The 13,237-nt window shown below is 45.4% G+C and overlaps 1 protein-coding gene across 2 annotated transcripts in view; it reads right to left on the bottom strand.

Annotated features, from left to right (window-relative positions):
- Positions 1 to 13,237, bottom strand: part of GRIA1 (glutamate ionotropic receptor AMPA type subunit 1) — a 323,216-nt gene that overhangs the window by 90,452 nt on the left and 219,527 nt on the right. For both annotated transcript variants that reach the window (XM_047772335.1, XM_047772253.1), the window contains exons 9-11: positions 10,261 to 10,371; positions 9,307 to 9,513; positions 3,095 to 3,465 (exon numbers count right to left, since the gene is read on the bottom strand). In XM_047772335.1, coding sequence (XP_047628291.1) covers positions 3,095 to 3,465; positions 9,307 to 9,513; positions 10,261 to 10,371 — 689 coding nt within the window. The remainder of the gene's footprint in view (positions 1 to 3,094; positions 3,466 to 9,306; positions 9,514 to 10,260; positions 10,372 to 13,237) is intronic.

Genomic DNA, 13,237 nt, shown 5'->3' with positions numbered 1-13,237 from the left:
GCTCTCATCGCTGTCTTTGCATCCTTGTGTTTTTGTCTGGCCCTAGTGAGATCCAGTCTGTGGCTTCTCCTTTTGGTGTATATTTCTAGGAAACATTGTGATATGTATTCTCTCAGTGGGGTTTCTACAGCCCTCTAAGCTCTGGGATTGGCCAGGGCAGGCCTGGTAAGTAAGAGTCCATCTCAAGCAGATAAAACTCCTTATTCTGGCAGGTCGAGCCTTCTCTCTGCCTATCAGACCCTTACAACCCAAGTGACACATCCTTCTGCTCAGTTCTGCAAGGGGGAGCTCAGGAATCCAGGTTTTGGAGGTCTCTGGAGCAAACCACTGTTCTGTTTTGTCTTTGGACTTCCCCAGTAGAGGGAGGTCCAGGGGCTTTTCGATCATAGTGGGCTGAAGCATCCTTTCTTCTAGTGGAGTTTAGCAGAGGTCCAATAGAGAAAAAATTGATAAAAGAAGTAAAAATACCTATTAGATTGTGCTTCCTGGGTGCTGGCTGGCTACTGAGTGAGGACTTCTCTACGTAACAGTCTCTTTTAAACCTCACAACAATGCTTGAGGTTGTTTCCTATTTTATCAGTGAGAATACTGAAGAATAGAATAGAGCAGTTTTATTAAAAATGGGGAGGAAGGGGAGTTCTCATCGTGGCTCAGCAATAACGAATCTGACCAGTGTCCATGAGGATGTGAGTTTGATCCCTGGCCTTGCTCAGTGGGTTAAGGATCTGGCATTGCCGTGAGCTGTGGTGTAGGTTGTAGATGCATCTTGTATCCTGCTTTGCAGTGGTATAGGCTGGCAGCTGACCCCAAGCCTGGGAACTTCCATATGCTACAGGTGTGGCCCTAAAAAGCAAAAAAAAAAAAAAAAAAAACCCAAAAACAAAAACAAAAAACAAACAAACAAACAAAAACAACAACAAGGAAAAAAAGAAAATGAGGGGGAAGGAGGCTGGGTACTTTCCTGTTTAGGCTCATCTTCACCTCAAGGTCAGTTCCTAAGATACCTTAGTGGAGACCTCAGAAGCTCTAGAAACACAGTTTGAAAGCCCTCTTGCAGCCATACATCACAAACTCCCATACCTTCTCAGGGGCCAGAAGAGTCACAGAGAATTGAAGGTGGTCAACTGGGGGCTGGAGCGAAGGGGGCGTGAATATACACATCAGCTCAAGAGGGCAGCTGCCACTCAGTTTTGGACTATAAGCCTTAGACTTGAGGAGGAAAGAGGGTGTGTGTGAAAACTCCCCCTGAAGTCAGACCACAAGGGTCCCAATAAGAGGTGAGAGACCCACCTATGAAGGAAATAATGGAGAGAAACAAACCCATGGGTCTCCTCTAACACATGCATATTTGGACGGCCCATTACACTGACTATGGAGAATCATTTCTCCCCACTGTTTATCCACTGGCCTGAGTTATTTTTAAGCAAGCCCTTCCCCTGCTTGGTTCTATCTGCTCTTCACCATGTGTTTGCCAGCACTGGCCAAGCATCCAGTCTCACACCTCTTCTCCCACGCAACCCCCCTGACTGTCTCCTTATTTAAAGAAAAACAAGATTATAATGGTGAGTGATGAGACGGTCTAAATTATACAGCAGGCAAGATGAGTCCAGAGGGAAGCTGCTTGGGAAGATTTTATTCCATGGCCACTTAGGAATATTGGTCCTCCGCTGACACTCAAATACAAGCCAGACAGGGGGTAAAAGTGCCTCCAGCACACGTCTATGAGGCCTTGGTACGCACGAGGTTAAGCCCCCAGAAAGTGAGAGTGAGTGCACATGGAGTCCTGCCCCCAGATTCTAAGCTGTGCCTCCCTGCAGGCTTTAGGAGTTTGATATTCTATAGGGGACCACCTACTGGTTAAAGAGTTCATAGACATCACCAAACTGTAAAAGGAAGTACAGCCAGCACTTATTTTTCCAGTAAATTGGAGGAGATTTGTGGCACGGATATTCTAGAATATAGTTGAAAGAACATTCCACACAGGACAGGAAGGGGTCAGTAAAGGTGAGAACTGGTACAGGCTGGTAGTTTTCAGATTTCTTTTTCTCCCTTCTCTTTTCCATTTTTCCTTCCTCCCTCCCTTCCTTCAACTTGGCTGCTTGCTGTCTTTTCTTCTGTTTTCTTTCTAATTTCCTGCCCTCCCTCTTTCCTTCCTTCCTTTCTTCCTTCCCTCCCTCCCTCCTTCCTTCCCCCCTTCCTTTCAGAATCCTTTTCACAAAAGAAATTGTGTTCACAATTATAACATATAAAACAGACAAATATGGGGCTACTCAGGTCTCATGTAGGGGCTGAAAAGCTCACTGGATTGGTCCCCCCAGTCCTCTCTATATGAAATCTGAGGCACTTCCAAGAAAACTCATTTTTGAGCCACAGGAAACAAATTTCCATGTCCTTTGGAATTAAATTATCTCCAAGGGCTTTCTGAGAGCCAAGAACAGGAGAATCCTTTTCTCTTAATGATGAAGAAACCAAGGTCTTCCAGGGTCAGGGGACTGATCCAGAGCCACACAGACAGTGCTCAAGCCAGAGATGGAAGCCACTCACAGTTCATACTTCTTCTGTCACTCAGAAGTATGCAGATGGTGGTCTGAATCACGACTCAACCAGCCACCACCCTGGGAAGATAGTCAACATTTCTGTGGCTCCTTGTTTGTAAAAGGAGACACAACAGGAGACCTACCTGGCGCTTCCCTGAAGATTGAATGACATGAGGCATGCAAAGGACTCAAAACCTTGCTTAGCATCTATGGGAGGTGCTCAATAGATGTTGGTTGTACTGCCCACCCTCCCATCCTTTCTCTGCATCTTTCAGCTACAGAACACTGGAGTCATGGTTACGCCTGTTAATCTTGAGAGAGAGCATCAACCAGAGAGCAGACCGAGGTGGCCTACACACAGGATGTGTCCAGATAATCCACAGCATGCACCGGACAGTTGACAGGAAAGTGCAGCTGAAAAACTGAATCCAAAGAAGGCTGGAAAAAACTCCCATCCCCCTTAACTTCTCAGTATTTATTTATTTTTTCCAAAACAAACAAATAAACAAACAAAAAATCCACAGCATTGAACAAAGGGTTGAGAAGAGCAGACTGACCTGGGAGAAATGTCACATCCCTGCTGCATGAAGGCTCCCAGGGAGAACCACAAGCTGTTGAATATTCCAAACTCATTGGACTGGTCGCTGGTGGTCTGGTCCCGCCCTTCCTCAAACTCTTCACTGTGCCACTCGTAGGGGCTGAAGCGGCTGACCAGGAAGAGGACGACGCTCACGCCAATGTAGGCGAAGACGATGCACATCCAAATCTCATAAGCCAAAGGATCCAGGAAGGAGAACACCCCGGGCTTGGACTTCTGGGGCTTTTTTATCATGATGGAGATTCCCAGACTCATAAATGGCTTGGAGAAGTCTATCACCTCTTCCCGGACCAAGGTGATCGTTAAAGGGGCCACGGCCACATCTGCTCGCTACAGAAAAAAATAAAAAAAAGAAAAAAGGAAGAGAAGAAAAAATGCATTTGAGCTCAGTAGCTCTCTGTTCTTTTTTTTTTTTTTCTTTACTGTGAATATTCCTTTGTATCTTAAAGGATGTGAGAGCTGGCAAAACTTCAGAAGTCCACCGTGTCCTACTCTATTAAATATTTATGTTAAATGGATAATCCTCTCCATATCTTCCAGAAGAGATTATCCCATTGTTTAACAGTTCTAATTGCTAAGGGCATCTTCCTCACCTTACTGGAAGTAGGCTGCTGTAATACCTGTTATTTTTTTGCCTGCCCAGCAGCCCTTCCTCCTCCCTCTGGAAGAACTACTCCTGCCCCACCCCCGTCCTCCTGGTTCAGATGGGGCTGATCACCCTGGTGACACCCCAGTCTGGCCATTGGTGTACTCCACTCCCCTGGTCAGAAAGATTAATTCAAGGATGGCATAATACCCAAGTCTCTTTAATGGTTATTAACCCTGAGAGTCAGAGTGAGAGAGGCAGAAGCTGATTCACTTTTTTTTTTTTTTTTGGTCTTTATTGGGCCATACCCAAGGCACATGTAAGTTCCCAGGCTAGGGGTTGAATAGGAGTTGTAGCTGCCAGTCTACGCCATAGCTCATGGCAACACTGGATCCTTAACCCACTGGGCGAGGCCAGGGATCGAACCCTCGTCCTTATGGATACGAGTCAGGTTTGTTACTGATGAGCCATGACGGGAACTCCCAGAAGTTGACTCATGATGAAATAACTGAGGCCACCCTAAATTCAGGGTTTACTCTGGATTCCTTTGGAGCATGTGTCAATCTACTCTTTTGTTTATCCCTACGAACATGAATCAGTCCTTCTATTTGCCTAATGCAGTTTGAGTTGGGTTTCTCTTATTTGCAACCAAGACAGTCCTGGCTAACAAGGCAGTAAAAGCAAATTTATCTCCATAAACATTTATTGGGTGCTTTTTATGCACTAGCCCTAGGCTTGAAGGTAAGCTATAGTCTCTACACTCGGGATTACAAACTGGTTGGAGAGACTGGTACACACACACACACACACACACACACATAAACAATTTCTCAATGTACAAGGTAGGCAGATACATGCTATCCAAGAGATACAAAATTCTACAGGTCAGGAAGGAATTCATTCTGGCTGAGGACATCACGGGCTGCGTCATCAAAGGGGTGACATGTAAATCTGGCATTGAAGTGGGGTTAGGATTTTTACAGGTTGCTCGAGAAAAGAATACGTTCGCAGAGGAGGAACTCATGTGAGCTAAGGCCTGGCAGAGCGTTGTATCACAATGTTTTTTCCCAGGAAGATCACTAGGAAATGCACAAATCATTCAGTTTTTAAAATGCATGTAGACACACATGACACAGTCATGGGAAATGTTCCTCTCGGGCACCAGCACACAGATTCACTGCCTTGCTCTTCAGTCTTTCCTACCTCTGCCTAATGGCAGAAGCACTGGCATCTGTGCTGTAAAAATCCACTGGTCTCCTGGCCTGAGATCAAGAGATCCTGGAAATCTAACAGGGCTCCATGGACAGATGCCATAACATTCATTTCTGAAATGAGAGGCATGTCTGCGCACGTCTGATGGAGGCGGATGGCTTTCTCTCACAATGTTGGGCAACAGTCCAGATGTGAGGCTGGGGACAGATGCTGTGTGGACCTCGCCCCTGCCCAGCTGCTGGCTGGTGTTGCTTATGAAAGATTTCCTCTGCTTACTCTCATTGGCTGGGGTTTTTGAGAACATATTTTAAGTGTAATAAAAAGCCTGGCTTCAGAATGACTTAAGTTTCTCACATACAGAAAGAAAGTTTCCGTTAAACAATGTGGAATTGAGTGTGTATTTTACAGTAATTCCGTTTTTTTTCCCCCTAACACCCACTACATAAATCTTGATACTTTTTCTAAACACAAGCCATTGCCAGGGAGAAAATATTTCCTATGTCCTCTGTAACCTAACATAGGTAGAAAAGGAATGAGGGAGAAAAGCTATGGAAATGACTTCAAGAAAATGACCACAAATTGCCCAAAAGGGAGGTGGATAAAAACCAGCTTTAAACATGGTAAAGGGAATTGAATAGATTTATTTGATGCCTCCTGATGTGAGTTAATAAAAGGGACTATGGACTGGGAAAAAAAATCACAGAACCACGTCATCTTATCACTTAGTTCATTTAGCAGTTCTAGGGTTTGTTCAATGGAATATTATGTTTGGAAGAATAAAATTAAGTATAACATAGAAATAAACATGAATTTAAACAGGCTACTTTATGACAGGACTTCTCAGAACCTTTAAAAGACCACTATGCACTGAAGTAGAAGTAGAAGAAGTGTTTCCAAAATTCTTTGGCTGTGAATCTGTGGAGCACCAAAAGGCACCTGCATGAGTAAGATACACACAGGTAGAGATGCTGAATTCAGCGAACTTGTTTTGCAGATGGGAAACTCAGGTCCAGAGAGGGAAGGTGGTTTGTGCAAAGTAGCAGTATTTTAGCTTGTTTGATATTGACCAAAAGGTCTCAGGAGTTTATTTCCAGTGCCTCCGGAAGTTACTGGACCACTGTACGATCAGTCAAGGGCAATGCTTATCTGGGAAAGTAGCCCTGATATCTTTTGTGACTCACCGACCATGTGGTCTTGAGTGAGACAGTTATTCTTCTGGATATCAGTTTCCTGTTTCAAAAGAGAGGCATAACAATTTCTGCTTTATCTCTTTGACAGAAGTGTTTTGTAAGAGTCAAACGAATTCAAATGGGTGAGAGTACTGTGAGCTGTGGGCATTTCACAGGTGCTCAAAATTATTTCCTTAAACTGACACCTTGTAACTGTGGCTCTCAAAGTTAAGCATGCAGTCCACCACAAGCACCTTGGCGGGGGTGGGGTTAAAATCACAGATGGCAGAGCTTCTACATCACTGGGTCTGGAGAGACCTGAGAATTTGCATTTCCAACAAGTCCCCAGGTGATGCCCATGCTGCTGGTCCAGACATCACACTTTGAGAACCAATGACCTAGGAGATCTCAACACAGCATTGTCCAGAAACAATGTTGGAGAAAACAGTAAACAGTGTTGATGCAGTAGGTAAAAGCAGGAATTGAGGAAAACTCCATCAGGGTTGGAGAGTCACTCTAAGCAAGGCACTGTGTAGGGAGATTCCCCTCTCTAGTCCTGGGACAAAGGACCTAGGGGTAACCCTGGGAGGAGGTCAGTGGCTTTCAGGAATCATGTAGCCAGTAAGCTCGCAGAATTAAAATTCAAGCCCAGGTATTTGTCTCCAGAGTTCACTCTCTTTCTGCTTCTCTAAGACCAAGGAAAAGTAAGAACATCACTGCAAATCAGGCACAAAGCTGTACCCGTTCAAGAAGCAGAAACTTCATTTGCAGCCTGTGGCATCTGAGCATCCAGACACTGTTGCTCTTCTCACCACTTGCCAATACTGGCCTTAGAGTCCAGTGCTTGGATGGTGTGATTTCTACAGAGGCGTCCCAGCATGCTGTAGAAGAGCTGGGGCTGCATGTCCCGACTCTCCAGCATGTCCTTTGCCGAAGTGCCTAATCTCCTTGGGCTTCAGTGTCCTCATCCACAACATGTGGAAAATAGTCATATCCACCTTCTGGGGCTGTTCTGAGAAGTAAGCAAATGATGTGGGTAATATATTTAGCACAGCGCCTGGATATACTACATGCTGAGATGCTACTATTACCTTTGTTGATAGAGGTAAGAGGGAGCAAAAGGAAGATGAGAGAGACCCTGATTGACTTGGCTTATGATTTTTTTCTGACCTTGCTGTTGGTTTGTGGCTGAGAAATGCTTTGCTAAACCCCTCTTTTACTCCTCTGGGCAGCAGAAAAGCCAAACTGAAACACAGCCCCCCCTTCTCAACTCACTAACCCTCTTCCCAGGTCATCAGGAGAGGACATCCCTTTGGGTTCATCATGGAGTCTTCAGAGCATAGTTTTTACTGGGCAAAAGGACAGGACTGGTGGAGGGGAGGGGATGGGGAAGGGCTGGCAGCTGAGGCATTTGGAAACAACTCTGGTTTATCACTAGTGACCCATGACTAATGACTGGCTACTGGGGGTGGGGTTGCACTCAGGATAATCATACTGTTATTCTGCCTAGATCACAGGACTTTTACTAAAGGAACTGTATTACATGGGGTGAAGGTGACGATGAATGCTGGTGGAGGTGAAAAGTTCACAGCAGTTTCTATGGGAATGACCTTAAGAGCTTGGTGGAGGTTCCCATGGAAACCAGCCTCCAGATGCAGCATTAACCATCTAGACCTCTATCTTTCATCAATGAAGCTTTCCAAAATGAGAAGCAGTCAAGGAGGACAAAGGGTAGAAACACAGCCCCCCTTCTCAACGCATTAACCCTCTTCCCAGGTCATCTCAAAACCCACCTTCCTAGAAAAGGATTTTCTTTATTTCATCTCTTTCTTCTTTGAATTCCCTTTGCATGGCTCTTGGAGCTATCATGAATCCTATTGCCTTGAGACAATGAGATTTTAAAAGCTCCTAAAAGGTCCCTTGCTTCAACCTGACCAGAACTCAACATCAACCAGGGGCTTGGCATATGCTTTCACTTAAAGACCCAGCCTGGAGTCTTCAATTTCTTGCACATGATAGCAGGATTCTTCTTCCATTACCCTTTGCTTTCCTATACTCAAGTAACTTCCTGATCTTTCAGTGCCCACTGAACTAATCCACACCCTTTTCCTTGTCATTTGTTACTCACTCTTATCCCTGACTGCTCAACCCAAGCCCTCTACAGAAATGATCAGTGTTTTCTCTTTCTTCTTTCACACTTATTTCCATCACTGTTCCATAGTTTATACTATAGAAATTCCTGGGCTGTCTTCCTCTCTATTTGAATATGGCAGCTTTTTAAGTCTCATATCCTTCTTGAGAGATAGGCAAACTCATGCCAGCCTTTTGCCTGAACCCCAATGCTCTGCTATTTTCCATACCCTCTCATGGTCTTTACCCCACAAAATGTTAAGATCCTGCAGGTGGGAGAGGGATTAGATCTTTTGCTTTTCAACAGTTCCTTAAATACTTTAAACAATTCAGGGAATTCAGTCTCTTCTCCAAAATGCTTTAGTTTATTGAAGATTTCATAGTCATCATGCATGGTCTTATTTCACATATGGTGAATGGCGTAGACCAATTCCCATTCACAGAGAACACTTATATAAGGCAGGGTAAACCATTCAAGAGGTGGAAACTAAATTCTACAGGGAAGCCAAGAGCAGTTAAAAGGGAGAGCTCCTACCTGTCAGGGAGAGAAAGAAGTTACACCTTGGAAAAAGTATCTGATGCAGGCTTGGGGGGAACGGTAGGATTTTAGAGGTGCAGAGTGGAAAGGGGTACTCTAGAAAACAGTGACTCTGGGTGGTTTGGCTGAAGTGGAAGGTGCTGGAGAGGGAAAGGGACTGGAATGCTTGGTTGTATCCAGGGTGTAACCAACACCAGGACAGAAATTCATATTGAGGAAGCCATAAACGACCAAGCAGGGAAGTGACAACTCAGTGGTTGCCTCAGGGAAATTAATCTTGAAGCTAAACCATCACCTCTGTTGGGTGATGATCAACCGAAGTCACAAGACTGAGCTGAGTTTAGCTGAAGGAGATGAGACCAGGAACTTGAACAAAAATTGTCTTAAGACACTGGATTTTGGACTCCTCATCTTTTTAGCAGGAAAAATACTGAATTATGGGGTCCAATAGGCATCTATCAACAGGGCCAGCCATCCACCCAATGATTTCCTATCAGACCTCTGCCTCCAGTTTCCCACCCTGTGGGGGAACTTACTCCATAGACCAGCTCTCCCACCATGCCGTTCCAAGCCTTTGTGTCAGGGTCACGGGCTCCATATTTTCCATCGCTGACAATCTCAAGACGATAGGAGTAGCCCACGTGCTTGGCAATCTCTGCTGCCAGCTCCACACAGTAGCCCTCATAACGATCATTGCCTTCAAACTGGTTGGCATTCTTCTTGAGCATCACGTAAGGATCTTCCTGGTGGAGAAATGGGAGATGGAGAATGTGGTATCTGGGTTCACTCTTTGGTAGGGAGGCCTTTATTTTTATTTATTTATTTATTTTAAATTTTTTTTTTTTTTTAGGGAGGCCTTTAGTAGGGCAGAGGATGATGTCTCCCACCCTGGCTATCTTTGGGGAAATCTCTCTAGCCACTAAATTTACTTCCTGCATCTCTGCTCCCCCTCCTCCATTACAAAACTTGGATTAAGGAAGCAAGCTGTTAAAATAAGAATGTTTTACTGAGACGTGGTGTATAGCATTTCGAGTTCTGTTCCAGGAGCACTTATAGTTTTTGAAGGTATCTCTGGGGGCGCTCTCTCGGGGAAACAGACCCCGAACAGTCTCTGGTTTTCTCAGAATCAAGCACTGAAGATCACAGAAGCTTCACTCATACCCACTTTAGGTGCTGAACATTAGGAGACTTTCTTTGGAAATGGCTTCTACTGAGGAAAAGTAGAGTCAGAACCACTGCAATTTAGTCTCACCTTTATGTTTTATCTATGGGACCACAGTGGCTCAAAGGAGGACTTATCCAAGGGTGCAAAGTGAAATCAGGGCAGAGTCAGAGAGCAAAAGTACCTTGGATTTTCAGGATGTTCCTTTTCCTACTCTCTCTTCCTGCCTATCACATAGTTTTGGCAAGAAGAATGGCCAGCTTTCCCCACTGGGGTAGCCTTTGTGTTGGTCTAGCTCACATCCCTCCACAAAGGACCGAGTACTCACTAGGATGGTAGTGACAATGTACGTTCTATTCTGGACGCTTGAATTATCCCCCCCAGCTTGAGCATCTGTGGCTGCAGGGACAAACTTATCATCTTCATTCCAGTAACCGATCTGTTAACGAGAGCAAGGTGGTGACATAACGTTAGTCAGGCTCCTCAGGAATGGACCCTTTGCCCCCTCCCTGCCCCCCAGCCAACACCAGACGGGAAGTCAAGGAGCTGAGCATCACACCAGCAACACTGGACACACCGGACTCGAAGGTCTTAGTAGATTAAAAACGACAAGAAACAAGATGCTCTTCACGTCCAGTCCTCCCAGCCCCACCCCCATGAAAATCCTCACCAGGATGGGTAAGCCTCTTCTCAGGGGTGAGGGTTTAACTGTTTATACAGCTAAACTGTTTTGTACAGTGCAAGTCAGAGCATGGAGATTTAATTCCCCGTGGTTGTTCCAAAGGCCAGACCCTCCTTTTCCCCAAGTCTACTAACCCTTTTCTTGTTGAGCTCACTCTGTAGTTCTAATCATATGATTTAAACCTTACATGATTTTTGCTGTATTTTTCTATCTAGATTTAACTTTCTAGGGGATGATTATTTTATCCCCTTATTTCTTTATTTCTCTCATTTCCAATTTTTAATCTATTATAATACTGAGCACAGAGTTGTCCCTACAATTACTGGTTGACAGCATTTAAAATTTTTTTTATTAAATTGTTTCTTTTTGTCTTTTTAGGGCAGCACCTGCAGCATAAGAAGGTTCCCAGGCTAGGGGTTGAATCGGAGCTGTAGCCACTGGCCTATGATATAGCTCACGGCAATGCCTGATCCTTAACCCACCGAGTGGGGCCAGGGATAGAACCTGCATCCTTATGGATACTAGTTGGGTTCGTTAACCGCTGAGCCATGACTGGAACTCCAACAGCATTTTAAAAAAAATCAGTGGGTTTTTAAAAAAATTTCTTTTTTTAATGTGATTTTTATTTTTTCCACTATAGTAGTTTTACCATGTTCTGTCAATTGTTACTGTACAGCAAAGTGACCCAGAGTAGTTTACTTATACTGACCCATTTTCCAGGGTCTTTCAGCAAATATTTGTTGAATCCCTACTGTGTGTAAGGCTCTGAGCTAAAACATCGGTGGTATTGTGTGGCAGGGTTGAGAGAGACATAAGGAAGTCTCAGAGAGGGTCCTCATTCTGAGAATCCCTCCAGCTGCTTGGGAAGACATGACACACACACAGGCTCGTGGCCCCAGAAGTGACAAGCGAGTGGCTCATGTGGCTGGGGCCTAAGAAGTTAGGAGAAGCAGAGGCCAACTATGGGAACCTATGATGGGAAAAAGGCAACAGGAGGAGGCAAGGATTGAGTCATGAGGGAAAGACAGGTTGACCTGTCAGGTCAGAGAGAAGAGGAGCCAAGATGTGAAGGCGGGAATCTGCCCAGATATGTAAGTTCAGTGGGTGGAGAATGGGGTTGGCCCAGAAGGGCCATGGGCATTTGGGTCTGGGTAGCATAGGGATTCAAAGGCCAGGCTAAGTGCTCTAGACTTTATCCCAAAGGCAACGGGGAGTCATGGAAGGTTTGGGAAGAGCTAGCGTGAGTGCACATGCACACACACACACACCTATCTCTATCTCTGTCTCTATATAACTTCAGACCATAATGTTTTCTCCGGGTGGTTATTCCCCTGGCTGTGGTTGTAAAGGGCAAGCCTCAGCATATGGAGGTTCTTAAAGGCACATGCAGGACAGTCAGGTCTCCTAAGAACCAGAACTCAGCTCAGGTTCACAAAATCCAAGGCACGTGCCCATGGTCCACTCAAATTCACTTTCATCTTGATGTCTTTTCCACTTCCCACAGTTAGAAATCAGCAATTCTCCCTGCCATCTCACTGCTATCAAAAACAATAATAATAATTGCTAACACGAATCATGTTCTTGCTCAGTCAGAGGCCAGGTTTGAGAGTTTTTGTGTTGCTACACATTGTTTAGGCAAGTTTGTTAACTTTGCACAGTGATGGTGGTGATGCAGCAAAGTGGCTGAATTCAGCCTGGAACCCCAGCCATCTGTCTCCAGGGACAGCTTTTCACTGTGACGCTGTTCTATCATAGAGAGGATTCTGCCCTGGGCTGGAAAAGATGTTAGTTAACAGTTGCTGAGTGCATTTGTATTTTAGGCACTCTTCTAAGTGCTTTTTAGGTTTTAAATTCTTTCCTTCCCACAAACCCCTATGAAGTGGGTGATTATCATTCCCATTTTCAATGTAAAGGAACTGAGACATGGGGAAGTGGAGTGGCGTTCCCCGGGCTGTGCAAGAGGGGCGTGGATCCGGGACTGACTGCAGGGCTGTGCCCTTGGCGCTCTGCTAGGCTGCCAGCCAGTCCTGAGTACTTGTGTTGGTTCCCACTGTGCTCTCACTGCTGGCACGTCTGTCCCCATCTTCCCACGGGTCTGCGGGCTCCTGGACAAAGCTGGAGGTCTGTTCATTCTAGGACCCCTTTATTCGGGCTGCAGATTGTTCCACAGAAAAGCAGCTCAGGAAACATCGTTGAGAGAATGAATGTGTCCAACCTGGAGACAGTGGCCCCTGTTACTAAGATAGTTCAGAGCGGGGCCGCGGGGTGGCAGTGGGGGCTGTCTCTCCGGACACTTGGTCAAGATTTGCCAGCATGAAAACCTGTGTACCATATTGCCTGTAGGGGGCATTTTCAAAGTCAGGCTGGAAGGTGACATTTCACTCTAGTCATGTAAGAAACAGAAGTTGAGATTTCCAGAATATCAGAGCTGGAAGAGGCCTGAAGAATCCTTTCTTCCAACTCCTTCCTTTGACACAGAGGGAAACGGAGGCTCAGAGAGCGGGACACATGCAGTCTCACCTCCCCCATTGTGCTGGGTCAGTGCTCTGTGGACCCTAGGGCATCTCTGGAGCCCCTTTGCCATTTTCATGGGAGGAGGGTGAGGGGTCAGAGGAGAGGTAGG

Source organism: Phacochoerus africanus, chromosome 1 (assembly GCF_016906955.1).
Source record: "Phacochoerus africanus isolate WHEZ1 chromosome 1, ROS_Pafr_v1, whole genome shotgun sequence".
NCBI lineage: Eukaryota > Metazoa > Chordata > Mammalia > Artiodactyla > Suidae > Phacochoerus > Phacochoerus africanus.
Note: the sequence above shows the minus strand (reverse complement) of the source record. Positions and strands in the feature narration are given on the sequence as shown.